General features: G+C 40.9%; 2 protein-coding genes and 1 long non-coding RNA gene across 4 annotated transcripts in view; all 3 read right to left on the reverse strand.

Annotated features, from left to right (window-relative positions):
- Window positions 1-2,192, reverse strand: part of LOC116503345 (alpha-1-macroglobulin-like) — a 59,515-nt gene extending 57,323 nt beyond the window's left edge. The window contains exon 1 of the mRNA XM_032209711.1: window positions 1,991-2,192. Coding sequence (XP_032065602.1) covers window positions 1,991-2,085 — 95 coding nt within the window. The 5' untranslated portion in view covers window positions 2,086-2,192. The remainder of the gene's footprint in view (window positions 1-1,990) is intronic.
- A 7,152-nt stretch (window positions 2,193-9,344) lies between these two features.
- On the reverse strand, window positions 9,345-14,074 carry LOC116503461. The gene is made up of 2 exons (XR_004254704.1): window positions 13,704-14,074; window positions 9,345-9,770 (listed from the first exon to the last, which is right to left on the reverse strand). It is a non-coding gene; the product is annotated as an uncharacterized LOC116503461 (long non-coding RNA).
- A 1,093-nt stretch (window positions 14,075-15,167) lies between these two features.
- Window positions 15,168-23,561, reverse strand: LOC116503355 (zinc finger protein 678-like). Of its 2 annotated transcripts, none has more exons than XM_032209723.1 (4): window positions 21,062-23,561; window positions 19,908-20,021; window positions 18,998-19,124; window positions 15,168-18,360 (listed from the first exon to the last, which is right to left on the reverse strand). In XM_032209723.1, exons 1-4 carry the CDS (start codon window positions 21,371-21,373, stop codon window positions 16,655-16,657), a joined length of 2,259 nt encoding a protein of 752 aa, XP_032065614.1. In that variant the 5' UTR covers window positions 21,374-23,561; the 3' UTR covers window positions 15,168-16,654. The 2 variants fall into 2 exon arrangements, with proteins under 2 accessions (XP_032065614.1, XP_032065613.1); XM_032209722.1 differs by having other exon boundaries at window positions 15,168-18,363.
- Between the last annotated feature and the right edge of the window lie 2,908 nt (window positions 23,562-26,469).

Raw genomic sequence — 26,469 nt, forward strand, 5'->3', positions numbered from 1 at the left:
ACCCCCAGCTCAAGCAGGAGACCCGATACCATTTCTGACAGGTTAAAAGGCCTCCAGGGATGAAACTCCCACATCTTCCGAAGGCAAGCTGTTCCACTGGTTAATTGTTCTAAGTCTCAGAAGGCTTCTCATTATTTCTAGGTTGAATTTCTCCTTGATCAGTTTTCATCCATTATTCCTTCAGATGCCTTGGAAAATAGCTTGACCCCCTCCTTTCTTTGGCAGCCCCTCAAATATTGGAACACTGCTATCATGTCACTCCTGGTTCTTCTGTTCATTAGACTAGCCATAGCTTCCAGTCCCCTAATCATCTTTCTTGCTCTTCTCTGCACTTTTTCTAGAGTCTCAACATCCAAACCACAGCCTCTTCAAGCAGGACTCTGCAAGGATTGCTGTTCCATTGTGTGCATGAGTAGCAGCAGCACCGCAAGTTTGGACACACTGACACAGCCGTTTGGCCCACCCATCTGCTCATGTTCCTTACAGCTTTTTGAGGCAAATGGGCCAGTAGCACATGCATGCACAATGTATGGCACCTGCACGACCTCTGCCGAGCAGCTGGGGTGTCGCAGGGTGGTAGCGTGCGCATGTGCGTGCAGTGCGCATGCCCGACGAGGATGCCCAGCCCCATCACAGCATACTGATTGCGACAGGATCTGGAACCCACCACTGAGTTAGATGCTATGTAGCCAAAACAAAATTCCTTTCTAGAAAGCCAAGGTCATCTGCACCTGACCGGAACTGGGTGGGTGGAACTTCCAGCATGGCAGTGGAAGATTGGAACATGTGATGGGCTTGGGGGAGTGGGGCAAGATCTAGAACTTTCAACTGGGTGTGAAAAACCGGGAAGCTTTTAGACTCAGGTTTTATCAGATGTGCCCACATGGCTCTTTTAATAAATTGGAACTTTGAGCAATACTTTGCCTTGGACTCTGATTTAATTTTGGATGTTATTTGGAACCCTAACAAACAGCTCCACTCCAAGACTTCAGCGTATCCCCAGATAGCACAGCTGAAGCAGAGGCATGGGGGAGACAAAAGCAATCCCAATGCACTGACCCCTTCATTCCGCTATATGTTGGCTTGCCTGCAGCTGGCCCAAACAAGCACCAGCGTGGAGCATCTGGATTGCCTGCCTCCCCGATGCCCGTGCTGCCACGCAAGCCTCCCCACGAGCCGCCCCAAAAGCGGGAAATAAGCAAAGTAGCTGGCCATGGAACTACCAGCTTCAGAGAAGCGGCCCAACAAGCAGAAGTGCTGAGCCCAGAAAGAGAAAGGCAAAAGTGATGTTTGTGCTGCCCCAAGGGTTGGGCTTATTATTGGGGTGGGTCATATTTTCAGAGAAACATGGTACTATCTTTAAAATAAGCATTAAACATGTCTTGCAGAAATGATCCTTCCATTTTCAGGAAAGGACTGTCGTCTTGTCTAACATTATTTTATGTTATGTTTAGTTATCTATTTTTCACATTTCGGGGAAAAAAACCCATCTCCCTCAAAGAGTATGTCCTGTGCATTACGCTTCAAAGTCACACTGCATTCTATGGGGGCCCTTCTCAGTTCAATACATAAGGTGGCTATCCCTCCACCTCCTAATGCCACCTCAGGGTCCAAAGCCAAAATGGAAACTAATCTTACAGATGTCCCAAAGGTGCTTTTTCAAGAGGCAAAGCTGAAGAAGCTTCTTGGGTAAGAAGCAAAATGTCTTCAAAGAAAAAACAGAATGTTCAGTTGCCTCTTGAAAAATCACCTTTGGGACAACCATGACCTGGATGACTGAGAAGCTCCATAAATCTTACAGATTTTTTTTTAAAATCCTACCTCTCCCCTTCCTCCCACCCACCGCCAAATATCTCTGGGGCATTGCTCCTCCTTAAGTTTCCCTTTGGAAATATCCTGTACTGAGAGATGCTTACTTTAAAAATAAAACAGAGCGGAGTTTGAAGCCTAAATCTTTCCCAGCCAAAGAAGACAGAAAAAATCAACTTACAGTTTGGGCTCAGGAGCAGCTTCAGTGGTCCTGAGAAGGACAGACAGGAGAAGGAGAAGGAAGATGTTTTTTCCATGTTGCCAGCTTTCCCCCATGATATTGAAGAGAGAGAGGCTGCCTGCAAAGCTGAGCTGAAAAGTCTCAGCTGTTCCCTCTTCAGCTCTGACTGCCTCTCTGCAAACAGTCCGTGTGGAAGAACAGGTAAAACCCAGGAACGGGGACAGTTTTAATGTCCCAGCCCAGCAGTGGGTCCTTGCCAATGTTCAAGGCCAAAAGAGCACATGGGGGTGGAGACTGAAACAACCCAACTTTATTCTGCACAGAACAAGGATCCGGGGAGGTTTCCTTCGAAACTTGTGTAACCTAGTGGTTTACAGCTGGGTTTTTTTTATACCTTCAAACCCCAAAACTGAACAACCTGAATGTCATAGTGCGGTGATGGTGAACCTTTTAGAGACTGAGTGCCCAAACTGCAAGTCTCTCTCTCTCTCTCTCTCTCTCTTTCTCTCTCTGGCGCTCACATGCGCAGCAGCACCCCAAAGACCAGCTGGCCGGTGGGAGGCAGTGCACAAACTCTCTCTCTCTCTTTCTCTCTCTCTCTCGCACGCGCACGCTCACACGCACAGCAGCACCCCAAAGACCAGCTGGCTGGGGGGAGGCAGGGCATCCCAACACCAGCAGCTCTGCAAGAGGTGAGATCTTTTTCTTTCATGAGCTTCTGTTTCCCTGCAAACAACGGCGAGAAACGCCATGGAGAAACGTGGTGGAGCTGAGCTGGGGCAACACTACACGTACCCACAGAGAGGGCTCTGAGTGCCACCTTTAGCACCTGTGCCATAGGTTCGCCACCACTGTCATAGTGACATGCATCGCTCGGTTTTCTCATACATACCATTACAAAAGTAGACATACAAGCTTTCCTAATACGGTATAACTATCATTTCAGCCAATGCTTTTGTGAGCTTTATTAAGCTTTGACTCAATATAAGACTCAGAAATAAAGTCTATAGTAAAACGGGAGAGGTAAAAGTGGGAAAGTGAGGGAAAAAAGGGAGATAAACGAGCAAAAAGAAAGAAAGAAAGCAGACTTCCAACTTTTTTGGTGCAGTAAAATTTAGGTCATCTTCGACTCATAAGAGTTCATTTAGTAGAATAGAATAGTAGATTTGGGAAGGACCTTGAAGGTCTTTTAGTCCAACCTCTGCTCAGATAAATGGTTGTGCAACCTCTTGTGTGTGTGTGTGTGTATCATGTATATATGTGTGTTATGTATATGTATGAGAAAATATATACTTTCTTTGGAGAGCAGGCCCCAGAATTTCATTTTTAATGTGGGCCAGTGTGCTCACAAACATGATTTGTATATCTCTCTGTGTGTGAGAGAGAGGGAGGGAAGGCGGGAGAGACAGACAGACAGACTTTGTAACTTACGTAATGGCTAAGTGAAAAGAGGCTGTGAAGCTGGGGATATGAAAGTTTCCCAAATTCTTTGCCTATTTTGACTTGCATTCCTGTTCTGCCTCCCACAGTGCTGCTTTTGTTAGACTGGACTATTCCCCCACCCCCTTTCATGTAAAGACAAAGAAGGAATTAAGAAGTTCCGCTTTCTTCCTGCTGCACATCACCATCTTGCCACCTTCTCCCATTAGTGAATCTGTCATTTTGCTGATTTTCTTCTTATGCCTTAAAGACTAAACAAAACTTATTTTAGGCATTTGTTTTTGCAAGTCTTAGTTCATTCTGAATCTTTAGCATTTCTGACTCCATCCTTGCAGATTTCGGATATTTGCTGGTATTTTATCTGAGTTTATATGCCCTTCTTTCCCTTTTTCATACTTGTCCTTTTTGTTTCTCAATTTGTCAGAAAGCTCTTTGTGCAGCCATGCTGGTCTTGTCCTGGGTCTCTTGTTTATCTTTCTGTGATTTTTTTTTAAAAAGACCTTTATCTTGGTCTTCAGTTTCCCAAGCATCCTAACTTGTTTTTCCTTTTAGGATTTCCATCCATGGATTCCTTCCAAATTTCTTTCTTAGTTTGTTGAAGTAGCTGTCTTAAGTCTAAAACACTAGTCTGACTTTGTTCAGGTACCTACATCATTATGATGAATTCCAGTACAACTTGGTCATTCTCTCCTAAAGTTCCTGCCTCTTCAACCCCCTCTATCATTTCATCTCGGTTAATAAGAATTAATCCAATAGAGCTGATCTCTAGTTCCCTCGTCTTCTTTTTGGATGATAAAAGTTGTCAGCCAGGCAGGTCAGGAATCTATTCAATCTCCCACTCATGGCAGACTTTGCTTCCCAGTTGATGTCAGGGCAGCTAAAGTCCCCTATTACTGCACTGGTGTTTCTTGCACATCTCAGCTAGCTGATTAGCAAAAAATTCATCTATTGCCTCTGCTTGGTTGAGTGGTCTGTAATATGCACTTATAGCAATGATCTTTCTTTTCCTCTCAATATTCACCCAAATACTCTGAAGAAGGCTTTCATCCCTGACATCATGTATTTGTATGTAGCTGTAGTTATTCTTTGCATATATATATATATAGGCTAAGGTAGGTTCCTACTGGTTCAGATTGGTTCGGCCAACCCGGTAATGGTTTGGCGGCCCCAGGTTGCTGGAATCGGCAGCAACCCAGACCTGCCATACCCACAAACCTGTTCTCTGGGTGGCGCCATAGGTGCTGCCATCTTGTTTTTTTGCTTCTACGCATCCACAGACCAATTTTTATTGCACTGTGCCTACACGCGAAGCGCACATCAAGCACGGGCACACAAACCCCATGCATAGCCATGAGTGAACCAGCAACAGCAACTGCCAGGACCCATCCCTGATACATACATGCATGCATGCATAATTTCTGTGCAGCTATACATGTAGTCCTCAACTTACCACAACTGAGCCCAAAATTTCTGTTGTTGTGAGGCTTTTCTTAAATGAGTTTTTCCCCTTTTTACAACATTTTTGCCACAGTTGTTAAGTGAATCACTGCAGTTGATAAAGTAGTAACATGGTTGCTAAGTGAATCTGGCTTCCCTATTAATTTTGCATGTCATAAGGTTGCAACAGGTGATCACATGACCTTGGGACACAGCAACGGTTATAAGTATGAACGAGTTGCCAAGCATCTAAATTTTTGATCACATGATCATGGGGATGCTACAAAGGTCATAGCTGTGAAAAATTGCCATAAGTCACTTTTTTCAGTGCCATTGTAACTTTGAACAGTCACTAAATGAACTGTTGTAAGTCGAAGACTACCTGTAGTAATTTCTTACATACACACATCTTTACATACTATGCATACATAGAACTATTGCTACTCTTTTGTTGAATCCATGAGAATCAAGAAATATAGGCTATTGATCCATTGGATTCAATAAGTCCTATGGATAATAGACGGCCCCAGAAGAAGGAGATATGAAGCAAAGTTTTCAGCTAGGATGATTTCAAAATTTACCAGAAATATTTGTAATCCTGCTGAACCGTTGCTAACTGTGAAATATGTTTTTTTTTTTTTTGCAAAATATGCACTTGTATGGAAACAGGAAGAATGAAACTGTTGGAAATGAGGAATTGAAGTAATGTTCACAGGTGTCCACAAAAAGTGACAGTAAAGTTGTGAAGGATGTATATGGTTAGAAGAACAGCATAAAAGACAGGGTTCAAGATTGGCTCGGGGCTCTTTGATTTATAGCAGTCCTTGTAGGCTTTGCTATTTCTCATTGGCCAACTGCTATTATTTGTTGATGCAGTGTATTACTGCTATTATATCTTTTACATCGATTGATTTCTAATGTTCCAAAGTATTAGAAACAATAAACCTCTGATTTTAAAGTAAGAATTATTGCTTGTGTTGTTGCCTTTGTTTCCTGTTGAAATTTTCCTATGACAGATCTGTTTCTTCTGAACAAATCATATCCTTCTAGTAATGGGCTCCATCTCATCAAGTTTCAGTGATAATATCAATGTTCATCTTCGGGTCATTGGAGGGGAGAGGATTAACATTGACTTGCAGTCAAAGAGGTGATCATCCTGCCAACACAACCAGGGAAGGCTGCCAGTTAGTGGGGGAAAACCAACAGATTTACCCTTGGCTTTGCACTCTGCCCACGGAAACTGTGCTCTTCTGAAAGACAGGGAGGTTTTGGCATGTAATTGTTTGGTTATTTCATCAGCCTTCCTCTGGATTTGTTCTTTTGCCTCCCACATTTGGCCAAAGAACAAATTGATTCAGGGGGAGTAGGTAAATAACCAACATTCATTAAAGTAATATTTAGATTACATGGACTTTCAACCAAAAGTTGGCATCCTTCCTTTTTTTTTGGCATAGTTTTTTGTTTCACAATATATAAAAATTCCATTTTGGGTTAAACAGTGTGTTGTCTGGGTACAAATAGTTTTAAGAAATAATCATCAAAGTGTTTACCACCACGTGAGCTGTGCTGGCTACCTGTTGATCTCCGGGTGCGCTTCAAGGTGCTACTCACCATTCACAAAGCCCTTCATGGTAGTGGATCTGACTATTTGAGAGACCGCCTTCTGCCAATTACCTCCCTTCGTCCCATCAGATCGCATAGAGTAGGCCTCCTCCGAATTCCATCTGCCAGTCAGTGCCGACTGGCGACTACGCGGAGGAGAGCCTTCTCGGTTGCAGCTCCGACGCTTTGGAACGATCTCCCCGTGGAGATTCGCACCCTCACCACCGTCCAGACCTTCCGCACAGCCCTTAAGATCTGGCTATCCCGTCAGGCCTGGGGATAAGATCTTAATCTCGCCCCACCCGAATGTTGAATGAATGTTGTGTTTTACTGATTATTTTACTTTATTCACATTTTTTTTGTGTCCTGTCTTACACTCCCCTCCTATGAAATGTAAGCCGCCCTGAGTCCCCTTAGGGAAAAGGGCGGCCTATAAATGTCAATAAAATGACAAAAAAAATATGACAAAAAAATGACAATATTCATTGCATTGATATTCGTTCTGTCATAATGATCATAATAATACTGATATTTGCTTATCCACTTTAACAAGCCTCCCCTTTTTCAGTTCCTTTTTTTATAGTTCCATGTTTCTAACTTCTGTTTCTGTCAGCTAACTATTGATAAAATAAGTCCCAAGTCAAAAAATATTCAATTTCTTACTTTTCCTTAATTGTAAGTGTTAATCTATCCATTTCCGCACATTGTAATATTTTTTAAATCACATTTTCATCTGTAGGGGTCTCTTCACTTTTCCATTGTTGTTCAAATACAATTTTGGCTGCAATCAATACACGTCAAATCAAATATGTTTTCCTCTTGTTATACCCATTAGTTCCGGTTAGAATCTGATCCAATTCTGTTAGTCCTTTATAAAAACCATATAATTTAACATCTTTTTCATATCTTGATTGTATTTGTACCTGTGGCCCAGAGGTGGTTTGCTCCCAGTTCGGCCTGATTTAGTGGAACCGGCAGCGGCGGCCACAGGAGGCTCCACCCACCTGCCTGGATGCTTCTGTGCATGCGCAGAAGCATTGTGCAAGAGAGAGAGAGCACGCGTGCACAGGAGCAAACCGGTAGTAAAAAAATAGAGACCCACCACTGCTGTGGCCACTATGCTAAATTTATCTCTAGAGTATTCAGTTGTTTATTTTTCAATTCCCCTTTCTTATTCAAAATATCTTTATAACTTTTATGTTTTTTTCCATATCAATCACATCTGAATATATCAATGCTTCCATCATAGAGAACCAGACTGGTATTTTCAAAGTGTTTTTCCTTAATTTTTTCCCATACTGAAAATAGAGTATTTGTAATGTAATGTCGTTGGAAATAACTATTTTGTTTTTCCCATACCATTGAAAGGCATGCTACCTCAGTTGCAAATCGAGACCCTCCAGAGTTAATAATTGTCTATGTCTCAAGGTTATCCATTCTTTTAGCCACTTAAGTGCAGAAGCCTGGTAATATAACTCCCAAACTGGCAGCCCCAAATCTCCTCTATTCTTAGATTTTTCTAAGTTTCAAATTTATTCTTGATTTTTTACCTTGCCAAATACATTTTATTAGTAATCTGTTTAATTCCTCGAAATATTTCTTCTCCAGCTTTATTGGAATTGTTTGGAACAGGTATAATAATCTCGGTATTCATTTTAATGGCAGCTATTCTTCCTAGTAGTGACTTTTCCAAGTCAAGTTTAATTTGCTGTATCAATTTAACGTAATTATCTTCTTTTATAGTTACACAACTTGCTGATAGATCAATGCCGATATTTTACTTTCTTCATTATCTGAATGACTATCTTCTATATTAACTCTTTTTTCTGTTTATTTGTAAATTTTTTGACTAAAATTTTAGTTTTCTTTGTTTACTTCCAATCCTGCAACTTCCCCATAGCCATCTATTTTCTTCATTAATTCAGGTACAGCTATTTGCAATTCCTCTATGATAAATACCAGGTCATTTGCAAATGCCGGTAGTTTATATTTTTCTTTTTTAATCTCCATCCCTTTTAGTTCTATATTTTGTCGAATGTCTCTAACACTTCCAATGTCAAAATGAATAGTAATGGGGAGAGTGGACATCCCTGTCTTGTGCCTTTATTAATATTAACATTCTGTGTTATGTCCCCATTTACAATCACTTTTGCAGTCCGTTTGGTATATATTGCCTTGATCATATTAGTAAAATTTTCACCAAATTCCATATATTTTAATTGCCATATCATAAATTGCCAATTTACGTTATCAAATGCTTTCTGCACATCTAAAAGATCAGCACCATTTACTTTTCAGGATGCACTTCATAATATTCCAACGTATTCAAAATTATTCTCATATTGCTTTTAATTTTGATCAGTGTGTATACATTCATTCAAAAATCTCTTTAATTTCAGCTATTATTGACGCATAAATTTTATAGTACACATTTAGAAGTGAGATTGGTCTATAATTTTTAATTTGCAACACATCTGCATCTTCCTTAGTATAAGTGTATTATTTGTTTCCATCCAGGATTTTGGTACCTTAGCTTCTAACAAGACTTCATTATATACTTCCAGCATTGATGGTCCTAGGCCTAGGGTATCTTGTAATTGTTTGCAAACTTCCACTGGCAGACCATCTGGTCCTGGCATTTTATTGTTTTTCTATTGCTTAATCACCTGTTAATTCAAACGTTGTTATCTTCCATTTAACATAATTCTTCCTGTTTCAGGCACGTTAGGCAACCTGGCTTCTTCCAAATATTGTTTTATTTTATCTTCTGATAGCTCCTCTTGATTATACAAATTTTCAAAATAGTTCTGGATTCTCTTTTTTATCATTTTGGTGCTGAAGCATACCCTTCTCATCATCAGTCTTTGTAGCTCTTTCTTTTCTTTCACCTTTTTTAATTTAGATGCCAGCCACCTCCTTGGTTTGTTAGCGCTTCCAAAGAAATTTTGTTTTATACTTTTAATTTTTTGTGCCAATTCTTCTTTTTCAATTAAGCATAATTTATGTTTTATTAATTGCATTTGATTTTTTAATTTCTTTTTTTGTGGTTCTTTCTGTAGCTCTAATCCTAATCTTTTTACTCTTCTTCCAGTGTATTTTGATATACTTTCTTTTCCTTATTTTTCCTTCCTGTGTGTTTTGACTAATCCTGCCTTTGATAAAGATAGAAAAAAACCAACATTTACACTTGCACTCTGGTCAAGGAAATTGTGGCGCTTGTGAAAGACAGGGACGTTTTGGCATGTAATTAATTGTTTAGTTTTTCAGCAGCCTTCCTCTGGATTGGTCAACTGCCTCCCACCTGTGGTAAAAAACAAATTGATTCAGGTGAAGTAGGTAAATAACCAACATTCCTTAAAATAATATTTAGATTACATGGAATTTCAGCCAAAATTTGGGCAACTGTTGGCATCCTTCCTGATCGTTTAAATTCTACTTTCATTGCTCCTACTTTAAAGAACTTTAATGAGACTTGAGAGAGGGTGAAGGGGGAAGATGAGGTGTATAAGGAGGAGTGGTAAGGGGAGAGAGGAGGAGAAAGGAAGGGGAAGTAGAGTAGAAAATGACGGAGGGAAGACAGGATGTAGAAAGGGGGAGGAGAGAGGAGGAAGAAAGTGTCGGATAAGGTATTAATATGGTGTATGGAGAACAGAAGAGCCAATAACTGGGTTTTTCTTTTCTTTGGTAGTTGATGGTAAGATGAATTGATGTAAGTACTTAATAATACAACTTGATATAGACTATGTAATAGTATACATGTGATTATATGCTATGAAAATGGAAAATAAAAACTTTTTATGCAAAAAAAAAGAACTTTAATGATACTAGATGTACCTATTAGATGTAACCACTTTTATTCTGGAGGTGAGAAGGCCCACTGGAATTGAGCAGTCAATAAATTTAAACAAATCAACCTTATCATCAAAAAACCATTAAAGAAACCATGGATGCTATACATACTAGTTTTGATGCTGCAAAGAATAGAAGATCTCATTAGCAGAAGTTATCAGTGGACTTCCGTGTATTAAAGGCTAACGTTTTATTTGAAAGACAATCATAACAAACAACATTGGCTTGTCAAAAAGAAAAAGTAAAACCTAGAAAGTAGAATATTTTAACTTGGAAAAATGCAATCTTTTCAGCCATTTTTGCTTATGTGTGAGAATGTAGTGCAAACATCTATCTAATCCAAGAGCTACCCATGCATGAGGAGTTCTAAGAGAACAGAAGTTATCTTATTCTGGCTCCTAAAGATCAGTACTAAAATAACCATTTCTACATTTATTTATTTATAGCCATAATGTAGATTATGTGCATGAGTATGTGTAGAAGGCAGCAAAATCCCTTCCACTTGCACATTCTGTCCATACATAAATATATGTGTGGTGTTTTGACTGAGAAAAGAAACCATTCGGGGGGGGGGAAACATTTTTCATCAGGGAGAAAAAGAGGACAAAATCTAATAAAAAATGGATAAAAGCATCTTCATGAGCATCAATGAAAAATCACTGTTTCTTTTGGAAGATTCTTGGGAGTTAAAAGTCCAGCTTAAAAAGGAATTGATTAAACTGCACTTTATATTTCAATTTGCAATCCATGTTTTTGAGTCAGTCCTGAGGCCTGATGGCTTCTTGGATGGGTCCCTGCAGTTTTATGATGGCTATATTTTGCAATAGGCTGCAGTGTCCTAAGGTCATGTGATCAGCTTTTGCTACCTTCTGACAAGCAAAATCAATAGGGAATCCAAATTCAATTAGCAGCCATGTTACTTGCTTAAATGCAATGATTCACTTAACTGTGGCAAGAAAAGTTGTAAAAGGGGGCAAATTCACTTAACAAATGTTTCACTTAACAACATACATTTTGGGCTCTATTGTGATTGTAACTCGAGGAATGCCTGTAAAGAGAAGGGACTCTTCTTTCTACAAGAACCATGCTCAAGGGAAAACCCTTATGCAAGTCTAAGTCACAAGATTCCTCCATTTCTTTTAGTATGTTTGTCAAGGGGATCCTTGGACCCATGGCCATTATTTACCCTTTGTTTTAATAGACTTTTATATATGTCTTGTTTTTCCTAGCTATCATCATATGCTCTTTCTGTACAGCACTTAACCCTGTTCTTTGTGAAATTTACTAAATCATGTGAAAATTATTAAACTCTTCCAGAAAAACCACCAAATTTGGTTACTTCCATTACAAAGTAATTTGTTTAGTAAATCCTCCACTGAATCTTAATTTATCTTGGATCTGGGATCACTTTGGAATCATACAACCGTGGGGCTGGAAGGGACCACAAGGAATAGCCACTACAATTTTCTGCAACACCTTGGAAAATCAGCTAAACACCCCTCTCCCGAGAAATGGCTGTCCAGTCTTTGGAAAATCTCCAGATATGGAGAACCATAAATAGACTGCACCATCGTTGTATAAATCTTACCATTAGGAAGTTTTTTTCTTATAGTTAAACAAAATTTAATTACAGGTAGTACTTGCTTATCCGCCTGTCATTTTACCAGCATTTTTACAACCACAATTCTGGGCTCAATTATAGTAGAAAGTTGAGGACTACCTATATTGTCAACATATGTCTTTTATTTCTAGTCCTATTTTCTGTGTCCAAGGAAAATATATCTTAATCATCTTCTCTGAAGCTTCTCTTTAGTCATCTGATTACAGCTATCATGTCTCCTCAAACTCTTTTTGTTTCCTCAGATGAATATTCCAAGTTCCTTCCCACAGAATCCCTGGTATGAAAATGTCTTTGCAGACTGATGGGAGGGATGTTGAAAAATAACTTATGATCCAGTTGAGAGGACCCTTTACAATTTTTGGAGCACCCAGACTTAAAGCATCTTTAAGACAACCATGACCTGGATGACTGAGAATCTCCATAGACTCAGTGAAGAATCCACCTTTTTCTAAGAGTACAATCTGCCCTACATCGTTTTCTATTTTCTATTTATTTCTGTTCTGTTGAAGTCTTTTATTCACCTTTTCTGCTTGAGCTTTCCTGCTGGGTGGATTCCTGAAGAGCTAATCTTTTTTCAAGAGGCTACATTACCAAAAAAGAAAGAAATTGACTTCCTGAAGTCGGTTTGTCCCCCTAGAATAGATGGACTCAAATATGGATTTGGTATTGCTGCCCATGATGACAGGATCAGATAATGAAAAAATACATGGAAGGAGACTATAGAATTACAGGTTCATAAGAGTTTATTAGTGAAGTCCCAAAACAATAAGAGTATAAAGAGTTTCTTCCTCAAAATATGTTGGGAAGCTCAAGTGATGAATAATTGCCTGGGCAACTGCTCAAAAAGAGGTTATCTTTCTGGGGATGATCTCATTTCTCTTTCTCCTGGTCAAGATAACAAAGGAAAATGATATGGTTTCTTTAGCTAAATCTTAAGAGGAAAGGATATGAGCAGTATTTTGTGGGAATTAACATAACTCTATAGATTGAAATGTCTTCTAAATTTGAATTGTGTTAATTCTGTTTTATATAGATTTTTTTTGTAAATTAAGAAGGAAGCAAGGAAGCCCAGTCCATCCCTTCAAAAAAGATAGAAATAGTGATGGGCAACAAGGAGGAAATTGAACAACCTCATTCATATTTTGCATCCCGTTCCCGTTATCCTTCTTCTTCTTGTGCCAAATCTGTCATTGGACAGTGGTGATCATGTTGGCAATCCTATTTTTGTCAACAGCTGCATGAAAATGTGCTTCTGAGTTTTATCCGAACTAGTCCCTTAGGTTTTAAAAATTTATCCAGGAGACTCTAATGGTATCCAAAGGATTTTTCAAGACAGAAACTTAGTTGTTGATTGGTCAATCTGTCCAGGCATTTCCACAGAGCATCTAAGGCCTTTCACAAAGTCATGGTGAGCATTTCTGCCAAAACCTTAGTTGTGTTCTAGAAGAGTGGCTCAGGTGACAGCCTTGGACAAAATTGCCCAAGAAGTGCCTTAGCTGGTTTGTCATCCAGAGTGGCCCTGGCAGTGCAGAATCAAGGGGAATTGTATGGCGGTTCTTTGCGGCAGTGGCTCCTCCACTGGACATTAGCTACACACTAAACATTCTGACTTTGATTTTTGTGAAATTAGGAAAGGTTTTACAGGTGATGGTCAGGTAGAGTTCTCACTACTTTATGCAATTTAGTGCAGGTAACTTCCCCATTTACCTCCCAATGAAAACACCTTTCCCAATGATTGGAACGCAGAGCATTGAGGGTCCTTACCCAGAGCAGCCATATTCCTAGAAACCTCCAGCATGACTTCCCTGCACAAGGCCAGAATCCGGCAGTGCCCAATCTTCCTCTGTGAAGTCCACAGCCATCTCCTCAAAGGGAGCAGAGTCCTATAAAGAAATCAAAAATCTTCCCCAGCAGACAACCCTGTTATGTTTTCATTCTTACTTCCTCCGAGGCCGCCGCCTTCGGTCACGGCGGAACCTCCCCCGCCCACTCCGCTTTCCCGGTTTCAGTGTCGGAGGAGAAGCAGAGGCTCCGCTCCCTCAGGCCTTCTGAGGCTGAGAAGAGAGGCTGCAAGCACTCCCGCCAAAATTTCGCGCGCCCTGCCGGCCTTCTGAGACGCTCGGCCAGAGAGTGTTGCTCCCTAGAGAGGCAAAACTTTATAAGCCCCTTCATGTATAGATTTTGGATGGAACATCTCGTAAGGCAATTACAGCCTCGCCTGTCTTCTGCGCATGCCCTCATCCACGATAACGCTGAAGAGTCGACTAAGTTTTGGATGTGGTAAAGCTTTTATTCGGGGAGTGAGAGGAGATACTAGACTAGAGGATGGCGGACGGCTACTGGGTCAGATTAACATTAAGAGATGTTAAGGTGGGTGAAGATTGAGCGGGACTAAAATGAGCAAAGCGCCTTTATTGATGAAACCTGATTTGATTGTTGCTTTTTGCTATTTCTCCCCCCCCCCCCCAAAAAAAACCTTCCTGTAAATGGGGACCTGTTCTTGGGAACCGATGGAAAAAGCTGGAATGGGGAGGAACTGATGGATTGCGCTGCAAATGTGAGAAAAGGAAAGAGCCAGAGGGCGGCTGCCCAGCCAGTAAATTTATTTTTAAATTGATAAACAATAAATGCTCTGGGGATTCATTCAGGCCAGTTTGTTTATCCTCTCTCTGGTCTGTTAAAAACCCCTTTTTCTACAGAGTACAATGTAACCTATACATGTTTCTGTTTTATATATATTTGTGTTCTGTTGAAGTCTTGACTTTTTGTTCAGTTTTTCTGCTTGATCCTTCCTTGCGGGTTGAATCTTGAAGTTGATCTGATTTCAAGGGGTGGCAATACTTAAAAAAAAACCTCGGAAATTTACCTCCTGAAGTGGGTTTATCCCACTAGGTGGAATGAAATATGGACCCATAAAAACTGGGTCAGATAATGTCAGGGAATTGTGCAGCTGTCCAAATGAACTCATAGATGCTGACATACTGTAGTTTTATATAAACAAACATATTCTACATCAATATATACAACAGGCTAGATAGTCAGGCAGAGGAGCATCACCAGATAAATTGCAGAGCACAGGGGATACACAGAAGAAAAAGGGGGAGTAAAACTCCCCCCCTCAACACCCACAGCAACCACTCACATGCAGATTTTCTCATATAGGAGCCAGCACTCTTCAATCAATCCACCAACCAACCAACCACAACTGCATGTTCTGGCTTATTGAACAACCCCATTGCTCCAGCTACTAAATTTAAATAGCTTAACAGTGAAAAAAGAATACATGGAAAGAGACTGCATGGAAATTACAACTAATAAAAGTCCTCCCACCATTTTTATTATATAAAATACAAAGAAGGAAATTGGAAATTAAGGGGGGGGAGGGAGTGGGGGAAAGTGGGGTGTGATATACAAGGAGAAAATGAAAGAAAAAAAGGAGGCATTGATTTCCAATTCTTCTTAGCACAGCACAGGATCAACACATCCCAAGCTCAACTTGCTTTTACACATTAATATATAACGAGCCATTCCTATAACAAAACTTCCTAATCAACAAAACCAAGGTCAAATTTTCATATTTTCTCTTCACCAGCACAAATTCCAGAAGTGATATCCAAATAAGAACTTTGAATAAAATAATTTAACCATTCCTGTTTAATTTCCCTTGCTATGGAAATGTGTATTTTCTATTGGTCCCTAGTAATCTTTGTGAACTGTCACCATTTTTTTTTTAGAAAATTTATTGTATTCTTTCAAATTCTTTGACCTTACTGGAAAAAAAGGGGGGACCCCTTTATTAGTAAGTTTCTTAATAAGGTTCCAAGACTATAAAATGAGTTTCCTCCACAAAATGTGTAGGGAGGTTCAAGTGGTGAGAAATAATTGCTTTGGTAACTGCTCAAAAACATGGTGCCTTTCTGAGGCTGAACTCACTCCTCTAACAAAGAGAAATGGCAAGATTTCTTTAGCTAAACCTTAAAAGGAATGAAAAGAAAATGAGCATGTGTTTTGCAAATTAAAACAACTGCAGATTGAACTGTTTTCTCAATTTGATATATGTATTCCATTTCTGTTTCATATAGAGCAGGGATGAGGAATCAGGACTTTCCCCTTTGCTAAACTGAGCAGGAGCAGGGCCAGCACATGAGGCATCTAGGTAGCAGGCTTGACACCTGATATAGAGACTTTAGGTAAATTAAGAGAGAAGTCAAGGAAGCCATTAGTCCTCCAATTGGAAAAGATAGTAAGATGGTAATGGGCAACAGGGAGGAAACTGAAGGGCTTAATTCCTATTTTGCATCCCTCTTTCAACAGGGAGAAGAAAAATGCAGGTTAAACTAGGAAAAGGAACACCTCGCTGTTCTGAATGAATTCCAGTATTTGGGACCAAAAAAGTTGCTCTGAAGCACCTTCCATGTATTTCTATGGGTTCTTCTATGGACATTCTTTTATGAGAATTATGGTGTCCTTCCAGAGTAAAGCTATTTACACACTGCCTGCATTTACATGATTTCTCCTGTGTGGATCCTCTAACATTGAGTCAGGTATGGGTTTCTACTACTCAGTTACACTTTGTCCATTTAGAAGGCTTTCTCCTTGCAGAGATCCTTTAATGATGAGTAAGATGTTCTTTCCCAGTAAAATTATTTCCACATTCCAGGCACTATGGATTTTCCTGTGCATTCTTTCATGAGTAAATGTCATGTTAAAGTTTTCTACACACTGCACACATTGATATGGTTTCTTCCCCTTTTATGAATCCTTTTATGAGAATTAAGTGGTCCTCTTTGAGTAAAGCCTTTTCCACACTCTGTGCATTTATATGGTTTCTCCCCTGTATGGATTCTCTCATGATTAATAAGACCACTTTTCTGAGTAAATTGCTTTCCGCACTCCATGCACCTGTATGGTCTCTCCCCAGTATGGATTCTTTCATGACGAATAAGATCTCTGTTCCAGTTAAAGCTTTTTCCACACTCCAAGCATTTATATGGTCTTTCCCCTGTGTGGGTCCTTTTATGAGAATAAAGATGTCCTGACCTAGCAAACATCTTTCCACACTCTGTGCATTTATATGGTTTCTCTCCTGTGTGAATTCTTTCATGACCAGTAAGACATCCTTTCCGAACAAAAGTCTTTCCACACTCTAAGCATTTATATGGTCTCTCCCCTGTGTGGATCCTTTTATGAGTATTAAGATGTCCTTTCCAAGCAAAGCTTTTTCCACACTCCATGCATTTATATGGTCTCTCCCCAGTGTGGATCCTCTTATGATAAATAAATTCTGCATTCCGACAAAAGCTTTTTCCACACTCCATGCATTTATACGGTCTTTCCCCTGTGTGAATTCTTTGATGGATAGTAAGGCGCCACTTGTCAATAAAGCTCTTTCCACACTCCATGCATTTATATGGTTTGTCTGCTATATGGATCATCTGATGTCGATTAAGGTCACCACTGTCAAAAAAGCTCTTTCCACATTCCAGGCATTTATATGGTTTCTTCCCTGTGTGGATCCTTTTATGAGCATTAAGATATGCTGTTTGAGCAAAACTTTTTCCACACACACTGCATTTATATGGTTTCTCCCCAGTGTGGGTTCTTTCATGAAGAATTAGACCTCTGCTCCAATTAAAGCTTTTTCCACACTCCAAGCATTTAAATAATCTCTCTCCTATGTGGATCCTTTTATGAGCATTAAGTTGTGCTCTTTGAGCAAAGGTTTTTCCACACACTGTGCATTTATATGGTTTCTCCCCTGTATGGATTCTTTTATGATATATGAGATGACCTTTCTGTGTAAACTGTTTTGCACAGTCCATGCAGTTGTATGGTCTCTCCCCGGTGTGGATCCTTTCATGAACAATAAGATGTCTTTTCTGAGTAAAGTGTTTTCCACACTCTATGCATTTATATGGTCTCTCACCAGTGTGGATCTGCTTATGACGAATAAGTTCGGAGTTCCAATGAAAGCTTTTTCCACACTCCATGCATTTATACAATTTTTCCACTATGTGGATCCTTTGATGTAAAGTAAGGTGACAATTGTCAATACACTTCTTTCCATACTCCATGCATTTATATGGTCTCTCTCCTATATGGATTTTTTTATGACAAATAACATCTGCTTTCTGACAAAAGCTTTTTCCATATTCTGGACATTTATATGGCCTCTCACTTGTGTGGATCCTCCAATGGCTATGATTACTTTTGGTACTGAAGCTCTTCCCACACTGCATGCATAGTTTCATTTTTTTGCTTAGACGGAAATCCCTCTCATATTTTGTAAAAGTATGTGGTTTGTATTTTCTATTCAGTATTTTAGATAAAGTAAAAGAGAAGGAATGATCCTTTGTAGACACTGCTCTTTGCAATGTCAGTAACCTCGGCTGTTTTTCTTTCTCATTCACCAGGCCATCACCTGCTTGGAAAAAAGAACAAATAGAAATTCTCATTAGAATTTACAATGATGGCAAAGGGGGAGGGGTTTTCTCCCTGAATAAAAAGTAAAAAACATACCCATCTTATCATCTTGGCACTAGCTATGCATCAAACTAGAATATGTTGGATGCAAATTGTTATCCAGGTGATTGTAATGGTATCCAAGGCACTTTACAGCCCTCAACCAGATTAAGATTTTGCTGTTGGTATGTCAATCTAACATGGGGTTTTCATGGAGTATTGAGAGACTTTCCCAAAGCCATGGTGAGCATTTCTGCCACGGTCTTGTATTGTAGAAGAGTGTCTATGGTGACAACCTTGGACAAAACTACTCATGAAGTGCCACTGTTGGTTTGTGTTCTATAGAGATGCGAGCCCCGGCCACTGAAGCGAATCAAAGAAACATGTATGAAGCTCTTTGCGGCCATGGTTCCTCCACTGGATATTAGCTACACAGTAAACATTCTGACCCCGATTTTCCTGAGATTAGGAAAGGTTAGAAAGGTGATGCCAGGTAGGGGTCAGGTAAGTAATTGAATGCAGGTATTTTCTATGTTTACCTCCCACTTAAAACATCTTTCCCAATGAATGGAACTCAGAGCAAACAGGATCCTTACACAGAGCAGCCATATTCCTGAAAAGCTCCAGCATGACTTCCCTGCACAAAGCCTTCTGGTCAGAATCCAGCAGTGCCCACTCTTCTTCTGTAAAGTCCACAGCCACATCCTCAAAAGGATCAGAGTCCTAGAAAGAAAAATAAGATCTTCTCCAGCAGACAATCCTTTCTTATGGTTTTTTCCCCTTACTTCCAAGAGAAAACAGAACTTTACAAGAGACCAGTTGGACATTTCCAATAAGACAGGCATAGGTTATACAGGTCCACATAGGGCTGGGAAGCCTGTTGTAAAGGCAGAAAACATGGCTTAGATGCATCCAAGTTGTAGTATGCCAGCACGTATCACACACACACACACACACCTGGAATAACTCACCAAGAAACTTTTGGAGAGAGGAATCTCCTGGTCTTATCTCCCTGGCTCAGCAAAATAACATTTAGAAATCAGGATAAACTTACTACGAATTTCTTATGTGGGCTATTTCAAAATGTTGGAAACGCGTCTGGAAATCTCAGATCATTAGACCAACAGTCTAATGTAGCGCTGACTTAGGGGTATTTACACAGACAACCTTCATATGAGTCTCTTTTTAAGCAGATATGTTGGCCTACGACTAGTAAAATTTTTTTTTACAATTGCTATTGTTTCGCTTAATGGCCTTTGTTTTTTAAACTTCTTGTCCAAAGTCTTTTGAAAAATATTCCAACATATCAATTACATTTTTTAATAGAAGACTCTTCTGAATTGTCCTTCCTGTGCATCCACAGAACAGTTCTGAAGGTTGAATCAGTGAGATTCAACCCGAATCATTCTATGGGGAGACCAGGTTCAAATGCACAGACTCAGCATTTAGTTTTTGAAGTAGCTCATAAACAAAAGTTTAAACTTCTCACAAGAAATCTACACTTACCTGACAAGTTGTTCCTACTTGGATCCTTGAGAAAACAACCTCTTTAGAAAGACTGGATGGATCCCCTCTTCCCTGAAACTCTGCTGAGATCTCACCCACAAATGGCTCCTGCAACTGAATGAACAGCCTGGTTTATCATCCACTTTGAGATGGTGAATCCACCTTCCCTTACATTTACCCTGTCTACTTATACTTCCCCAACTTGTCAAAGTGAGAGAACTTGGGAACTCCTGTTCTGTTGGTGGCTATTTTTTGATAAATGCCAGCCACTTTTGTGAAACCCTCCATTGTTTCTTTGTTTTTTTATTCCAATCAGGAGGTGTGTCTTCATTTCCTCCTCTTCACTTTTTTTGAGGGATAGGATCATTCTCCCCTTCCATTTTATGGAGGCTTCTCTGTGCCTCTTGTTGTGCAGGACCACAGCAACCTGGCAGTTCAGGCAAAGACTTTGGAATGAACACAGGGATGCTTTTGGAAGTAAAGTGTACTCCTTGAAAACATGATCGTCATAAAAGGTAATTTCAATACTTCATTCTTTCCCACTTAAAATTCCCAATCAGATTTCACTTATAGTTACAAATCTTTTAAGATAATTTTGAATATATAGAAAGGAAGAGCTGAACCAGAGCATTTCTATTGGAATATGTGGGAAGCAAATCCGTCCACTCTTCACACATTCTGCCTTCTGCAATTCAAAACCACAAATCAGAATAGGTTCTAATCTACATAAAGATCAAACAGCAATGGGAAACAACAAATGTAATAGTGTGCAACATTCCTCCTAATCTGAGGATAACCTGAGGTATCTTTTATCCTGAAATCTGTTTGGTGAAATAAGTAAATGGGCCTTTCTTCCAAGATTATAACTTTCAATGAAAAAGCAGGGTGCCTCAACTGCAGCCATTTCTGTCATGATGCCTAACCAGATGTTTGCCCTAATCTCTCAATGTCCATGATTTCCTACAAAGTTTGCTACATATGTCAGCATCCCACAGAATTTTTACCACTGTGAAACTGAAGCATTTGCCTCAAGATGGAATGAGTTGCAAAACATTAGGAATTGCTGAAAATCTTCCGATGACGACTTCTTCATGGCTGCGATTTCTTACAAAGGCTGCGAAATACATCAGCGTCCCAGGGTATACTTGTCTCACCTGCCACCCCTTTCCGGGATCCGGGGCGGCTGCGGGGCCGAGGAGGCAACCTTCGGCCAGGGCCACCGCCTGGGCGCAGTTCTCCGCCCCGCACTCCCTCAGCCAGCCCGCCAGCTCCGGGGGCAGCAGGGCCAGCAGCTGCTCCAGCACCACCAGGTCCAGCATCTCGGCTTTGCTGCTCCGCTCGGGCCGCAGCCACCCCCGGCACAGTCGGTGCAGGCGGCTGCAAAGCGCCCGCGGCCCCTCGGGGAGGCTGCTTGGGTCGCCGCTTCCCCCGCCGCTCCCCGCCTGAAGAGACCACCCAGCCTCCATTCGGTCTCCGGCTTCAGCGCAGCCCCGACGGTGTAAAACTCCCTCCGAGGCCGCCGCCTTAACTCACGGCGGATCCTCCCACGCCCACTCGCACCGCGGGGTGGAGGGAAAGGGCGGGGTCTCCGCTCCCTCAGGGCTTCTGAGGCGAAAAGCAACTGCAACTCGGTCCCGCCAAAATCTCCCGCGCTCGCCAGGCTTTCCACAGACTCGGTGAGATATGATTGCTTCCTAGAGAGGCACAAGACTATGATCCCTCGTCCTTTATTGCTCTTGACTAGAGCGTCTCATATGGCAACGACCGCCGCTCCTCTCCTCCGTTCAACATCCGGGCCTGGCAAAGGACTTCTGCGCATGCGCTATTCTTTGTCGCCGCTCAAAAGTCGGCCGAAGTCATGTGGTGGCAGAGTATTTGGGTGGGGGATTCTGAGAGTTGAAGTCCACAGGACTTAAAGTCGCCAAGGTTGAGAAACATTGGTGTACAACATTCCTCCTAATTTGATCATAACCTGAGATTTCATTGCCAAAGTAAGAAAATTGGCCTTTCACCCAAGATTTGTTCAGTGAACAAATGCTAAATCGCATCTCAGGAAAGTGCCTGAACTGCAGCCATTTCTGCCCTGGTGGCTAACCAGATGCTTGCGCTTATAGCAACTAATTATAGTTATGCTGAAACTGAGCAATGTGGATAACTATATTCAAGCTATGATTTGGTAAAGTATTTTATTGAATACCATTGCTTTCCAAAGCGATGGTGCTTGCTGGAGCCAAAAACCTTGAAGATGAAGAAAAAGGATACTCCAGCTTTTCACTCCCTAAGAGGTTTTCCAATAACAACTCAATTGGATTGCTCATTTTCACACAAAGGCACTGGCTGCAGATGCAGACAGAGGCGCGGGTCGGGATGGCAGGTGATCTGGATGCACTGCGCAGGCTGTGGGAAAGCCAAGTTGGTCTGCTGGATCAGGCAGTTGGCCACAGGAGGCTCGTCTTCACGTGGTGGCACTGGGAGCAGACAGAGGTAGAGGCATGGTTGTAGGAAGACAGGGTATCCTGATGCTGTGTGGACCACAGGCAAGCCGAGAGGTGTGAAGTGTCCCATGGCCACCTGCCCACTCTGTCCCACCCACACTCTGCTTGCCTGTAGCCCACAAAGCTCATCAGGATGGCATGCCTTCATCCCCACACCTCTGCCTCCATCTGTTGCCAATGCCACCATGCAAAGATAAGCCTCCCAGGACTTCCCACTCCCACGATGGATTTCATACTCAAGAGACCAACTACTATGCATCAAACAAACTTTGTTGGGCAGCTTTCTGTGACTTCACACTGCCCCCCCCATATCTTTACAAATGCAGAAGCTTCTAGCACAGGAAGAAGGGACTTCCTCTGAACAATGGATAAACACAAAGAAATATAGGAGATGCCAGAGGCGAAGAAGCGGTAAAAGCGGAAAAGTGGGATAAAAACTCCTCTCCCTTCACTATTTCTGACTAATTTACATTCACTCGCTAAAATGATGGATGAAATACGTCTTTTAAACAGATGCAAGTCTGATGTTTACAACACAGCAGCTCTCTCTCCTTCATAGAAACCTGGCTAAATGAATCAATTGATGATAGCAGCCTGGATATCCCAGGATTTCAGTTACAAAGAGCAGACAGAGCAAAAACATCTGGTAAAAAGAAAGGAGGAGGCTTATGTTTATATATTAACAGTCACTGGTCCCAAGATATAACTATACTAAAGAAATTCTGTGATGTGGACTTAGAGACATTAATTATCAATTGCAAACCATTCTATTCCCCATGTGAGTTTTCCTCATTTCTCTTAATTGCTGTGTATGTTCCCCCACAAGCTTGTGTAAATAATGCATTATGAACTCTAGCTGACCAGATTATGTGGGCTGAAATTAAATACCCAGATTCTCTTCCAATTATTTTAGGTTATTTTAACCAATGTAACTTAAGGAAAGAGCTACCAAAATATTTTCAGCATGTCAATTATCACACGAGGGGCAAGACTACTTTAGATCATTGCTATACAACAGAGCGTGGCTTAGTGGCTAAGACTGAGTCCCAGCTTCTGCCAACCTAGCAGTTCAAAAGCATATAAAATGCAAGTATAAAAATAGGGACTACTTTTGTGGGAAAGTAACTGTTCTGTGCAGCTTCTTGATCAGAAAGGTCAGCAATTCGATGGTTCGAATCCCTAGTGCCGTGTAACAGAGTGAGCTCCCGTTACCTGTCCCAGGTTCTGCCAACCTAGCAGTTCGAAAGCATGTAAAAATGCAAGTAGAAAAATAGTAATCACCTTTGGTGGGAAGGTAACAGCATTCCGTGCATCTTCGGCATCTAGTCATGCCAGCCACATGACCACAGAGACGTCTTCAGACAGTGCTGGCTCTTCGGCTTTGAAATGGAGATGAGCACTGCTCTCTAGAGTCAGGAACAACTAGCACACATGTGTAAAGGGAACCTTTACCTTTACACAACATTAAAAGATGCTTATCGGTCTTTACCAATAGCAGTTGTGGGACACTCTGATCATTGCATGATTCACCTTGCATCTGCTTACAGACGAAGACTTAAAGTCATGAAACCAACAATTAAATTAGTGAGAATGACTGAGGAGGCAAAGCTAAACTTACAGGCTTGCCTTGGCTGCACTGACTGGAATGTTTTCAAAGATACCTCTGTAGACATGGATGAACTTACAGATACTGTAACATCATGTCAGTTTTTGTGAAGACCTATGTGTGCCAACCAGAAACCTGCGAATATACAGTAACAATAAACCTTGGTTCACAGCTAAACTTTCAAGCAGCTACGTCGTACCAAAGACGTCTGCAAAGGCAATAGAATGCTGTACAATCAGGCCAGAAACGTATTAACAAGGGAGATCAGAGCAGCAAAAAGAAGCTACTCTGAAAAGCTGAGGAATCGGTTCTCAACAAATGAACCAGCAAACATGTGGAAAACTCTTAAAAATATCACCCATTACGGCAAACCTCCTTCTCATGGTGAAGGAAATCAACAACTGGCAGATGATCTGAATGTGTTTTACTGTAGGTTTGAGAGAAAACTACTGCCCATCTCCATGATCCCCATCTTAGACACATCTATAACAGCCAAGTCTCCTACAACTGACCTCATCCCATTAGGTCCATCACCTTTGGTTATTACAGAAAATGAGGTGCAAGGTCTATTTCACAGACAAAAGCCAGAAAAAGCACCAGGCCCAGACAACTCCTTCTTGCTTAAAAGCTTGTGCTGACCATTTTTACCTGCATCTTTAATAAATCACTAGAGATGTGCTATGTTCCTTCTTCAAACGTTCTACTATCATCCCAGTGCTGAAGAAACCCCCTATGAAGAAACTAAATGACTTCAGACCAGTTGCTCTAATATCTGTAGTTATGAAAGCCTTTGAAAGGCTAATCCTGGCCCACCGGAAAACCATCACAAATCCGCTGTTAGATCCCTGGCAATTTGTCTACCGATAGATCGACAGACGATGCTGTTAATGACTGCACTACATCCTACAATATCTTTGAATCACAAGAGACCTATGCAAGCTTCCTCTTTGTAGACTTCAGCTCAGCATTCAATATCATCATTCCAGATATTCTTCTAACTAAACTAAATCAGCTAGCAGTATCTGAAAACACTTGTAAATGGATCATAAGCTTCCTAACGGACAGGAAGCAGGAGGTGAAGCTAGGCAAAATTACATTAGATACCTGTACAATTAGCACAGGAGTCCCCCAAGGCTGACTGCATCTCAAAAGATCCCTCTATTAAAATACTGAAGTTTGCAGATGATATAACAGTGATTGGTCTCATTCGAGACAATGATGAATCTGCATACAGGTGGGAAGTTGAAGAACTAGCCTTGTGGTGCAACCAGAACAATCTTGAACTAAATACACTCAAAACTGTAGTAGATTTTAGGAGAAACCTGCCTATACTTCCACCTCTTACAATACTAGACAACACAGTATCAACAGTAGAGACCTTCCAGTTTCTATGTTCTATCATATCTCAAGTCTTAAAATGGACACCTAATATAAAAAATGTCATCAAAAAAGCACAACAAAGAATGTTATTTCTGCACCAATTAAGAAAGTTCAAACTGCCCAAAGAGCTGCCGATTCTGTTCTACAGAGGAATTATTGAGTCTGTCATCTGCACCTCCATAACTGTCTCTGCAACAAAACAAGACAGACATAGACTTCAACAGATAATTAGAACTAAAGGACGCCCTGCTGCTGGGGAAACGTTTGGTCCAGTGTGGCAGGGGATGCGAAGGTAAAGTGCTATAGGTGGCAGAGGATGATGGGTGTGGGGGAGCTTGAGCTGGGCTGCAATGAGCCAAGCGGCTTTGGAGGAAACTTGATTGGATTGCTGCTTCTGGCCAACTGGGATTTCTTCTCCTCTTAGAATTGTCTTAAATGTGGATGTGCTCCTGGGAGAGTTAGAATAAACAGAGACGTGGAAGGGGCTCAAATGTGACGAGAAGCCATACTCAAACTACATTTGTTATTAAATAAATATGTAAGCAATAAATACTGTGGAGATACTTTTACACCAATTTGTCATCTCTGTTGTCTGTATTCCTGCGTTGAAACTCAAGGAAGGAATCCCCCTTTTTCTACACAATCTGTACTATATCTTTTATTTATTACAGTTCTGTTGAAGTCTTGACCTTTTGTTCACCTTTTCTGCTTGATTTTACCTGGCTGGGTGGATTCTTATAGAGTTGATCTGGTCTCAAGGGGCTGCACTACTTTAAAAAAAAGCAAATTTACCACCTGGAATGGGTTTGTTCCCCTTAGCAGAGTTAAAATAAGGGCTCGGTATTACTGAACATAATGACAGGATCAGATAATCAAAAATGAACACACAGAAAGAGACTGTAGAATTATGCGTCATAAGAGTTTATTTATAAGGTTCCCAACTATAAGAATATAAGCAGTTTGTTACTCAAATACATTGGGAAGCTCAAGTGAAGGAAAAAATGCCATGGGGACTGCTCCACAGAGGTTGTCTTTCTGAGGCTGATCTCACTCCTTTTCCTTTTGGTCACAAGATAACCAA

Source organism: Thamnophis elegans, chromosome 2, assembly GCF_009769535.1.
Source record: "Thamnophis elegans isolate rThaEle1 chromosome 2, rThaEle1.pri, whole genome shotgun sequence".
Classification (NCBI taxonomy): domain Eukaryota; kingdom Metazoa; phylum Chordata; class Lepidosauria; order Squamata; family Colubridae; genus Thamnophis; species Thamnophis elegans.

Excerpts from the sequence above, each read along its gene's own strand:
- LOC116503355 (XM_032209722.1), bottom strand. The coding sequence starts at position 21,373 with ATGGAGGCTGGGTGGTCTCTTCAGGCGGGGAGCGGCGGGGGAAGCGGC. Across the intron at positions 19,125-19,907 it reads AAGTAGGAACAACTTGTCAG|GACTCTGATCCTTTTGAGGA; the intron begins GTAAGTGTAGAT and ends TTTTCTTTCTAG. Across the intron at positions 18,364-18,997 it reads CAGGAATATGGCTGCTCTGT|CAGGTGATGGCCTGGTGAAT; the intron begins GTAAGGATCCTG and ends CTTTTTTCCAAG.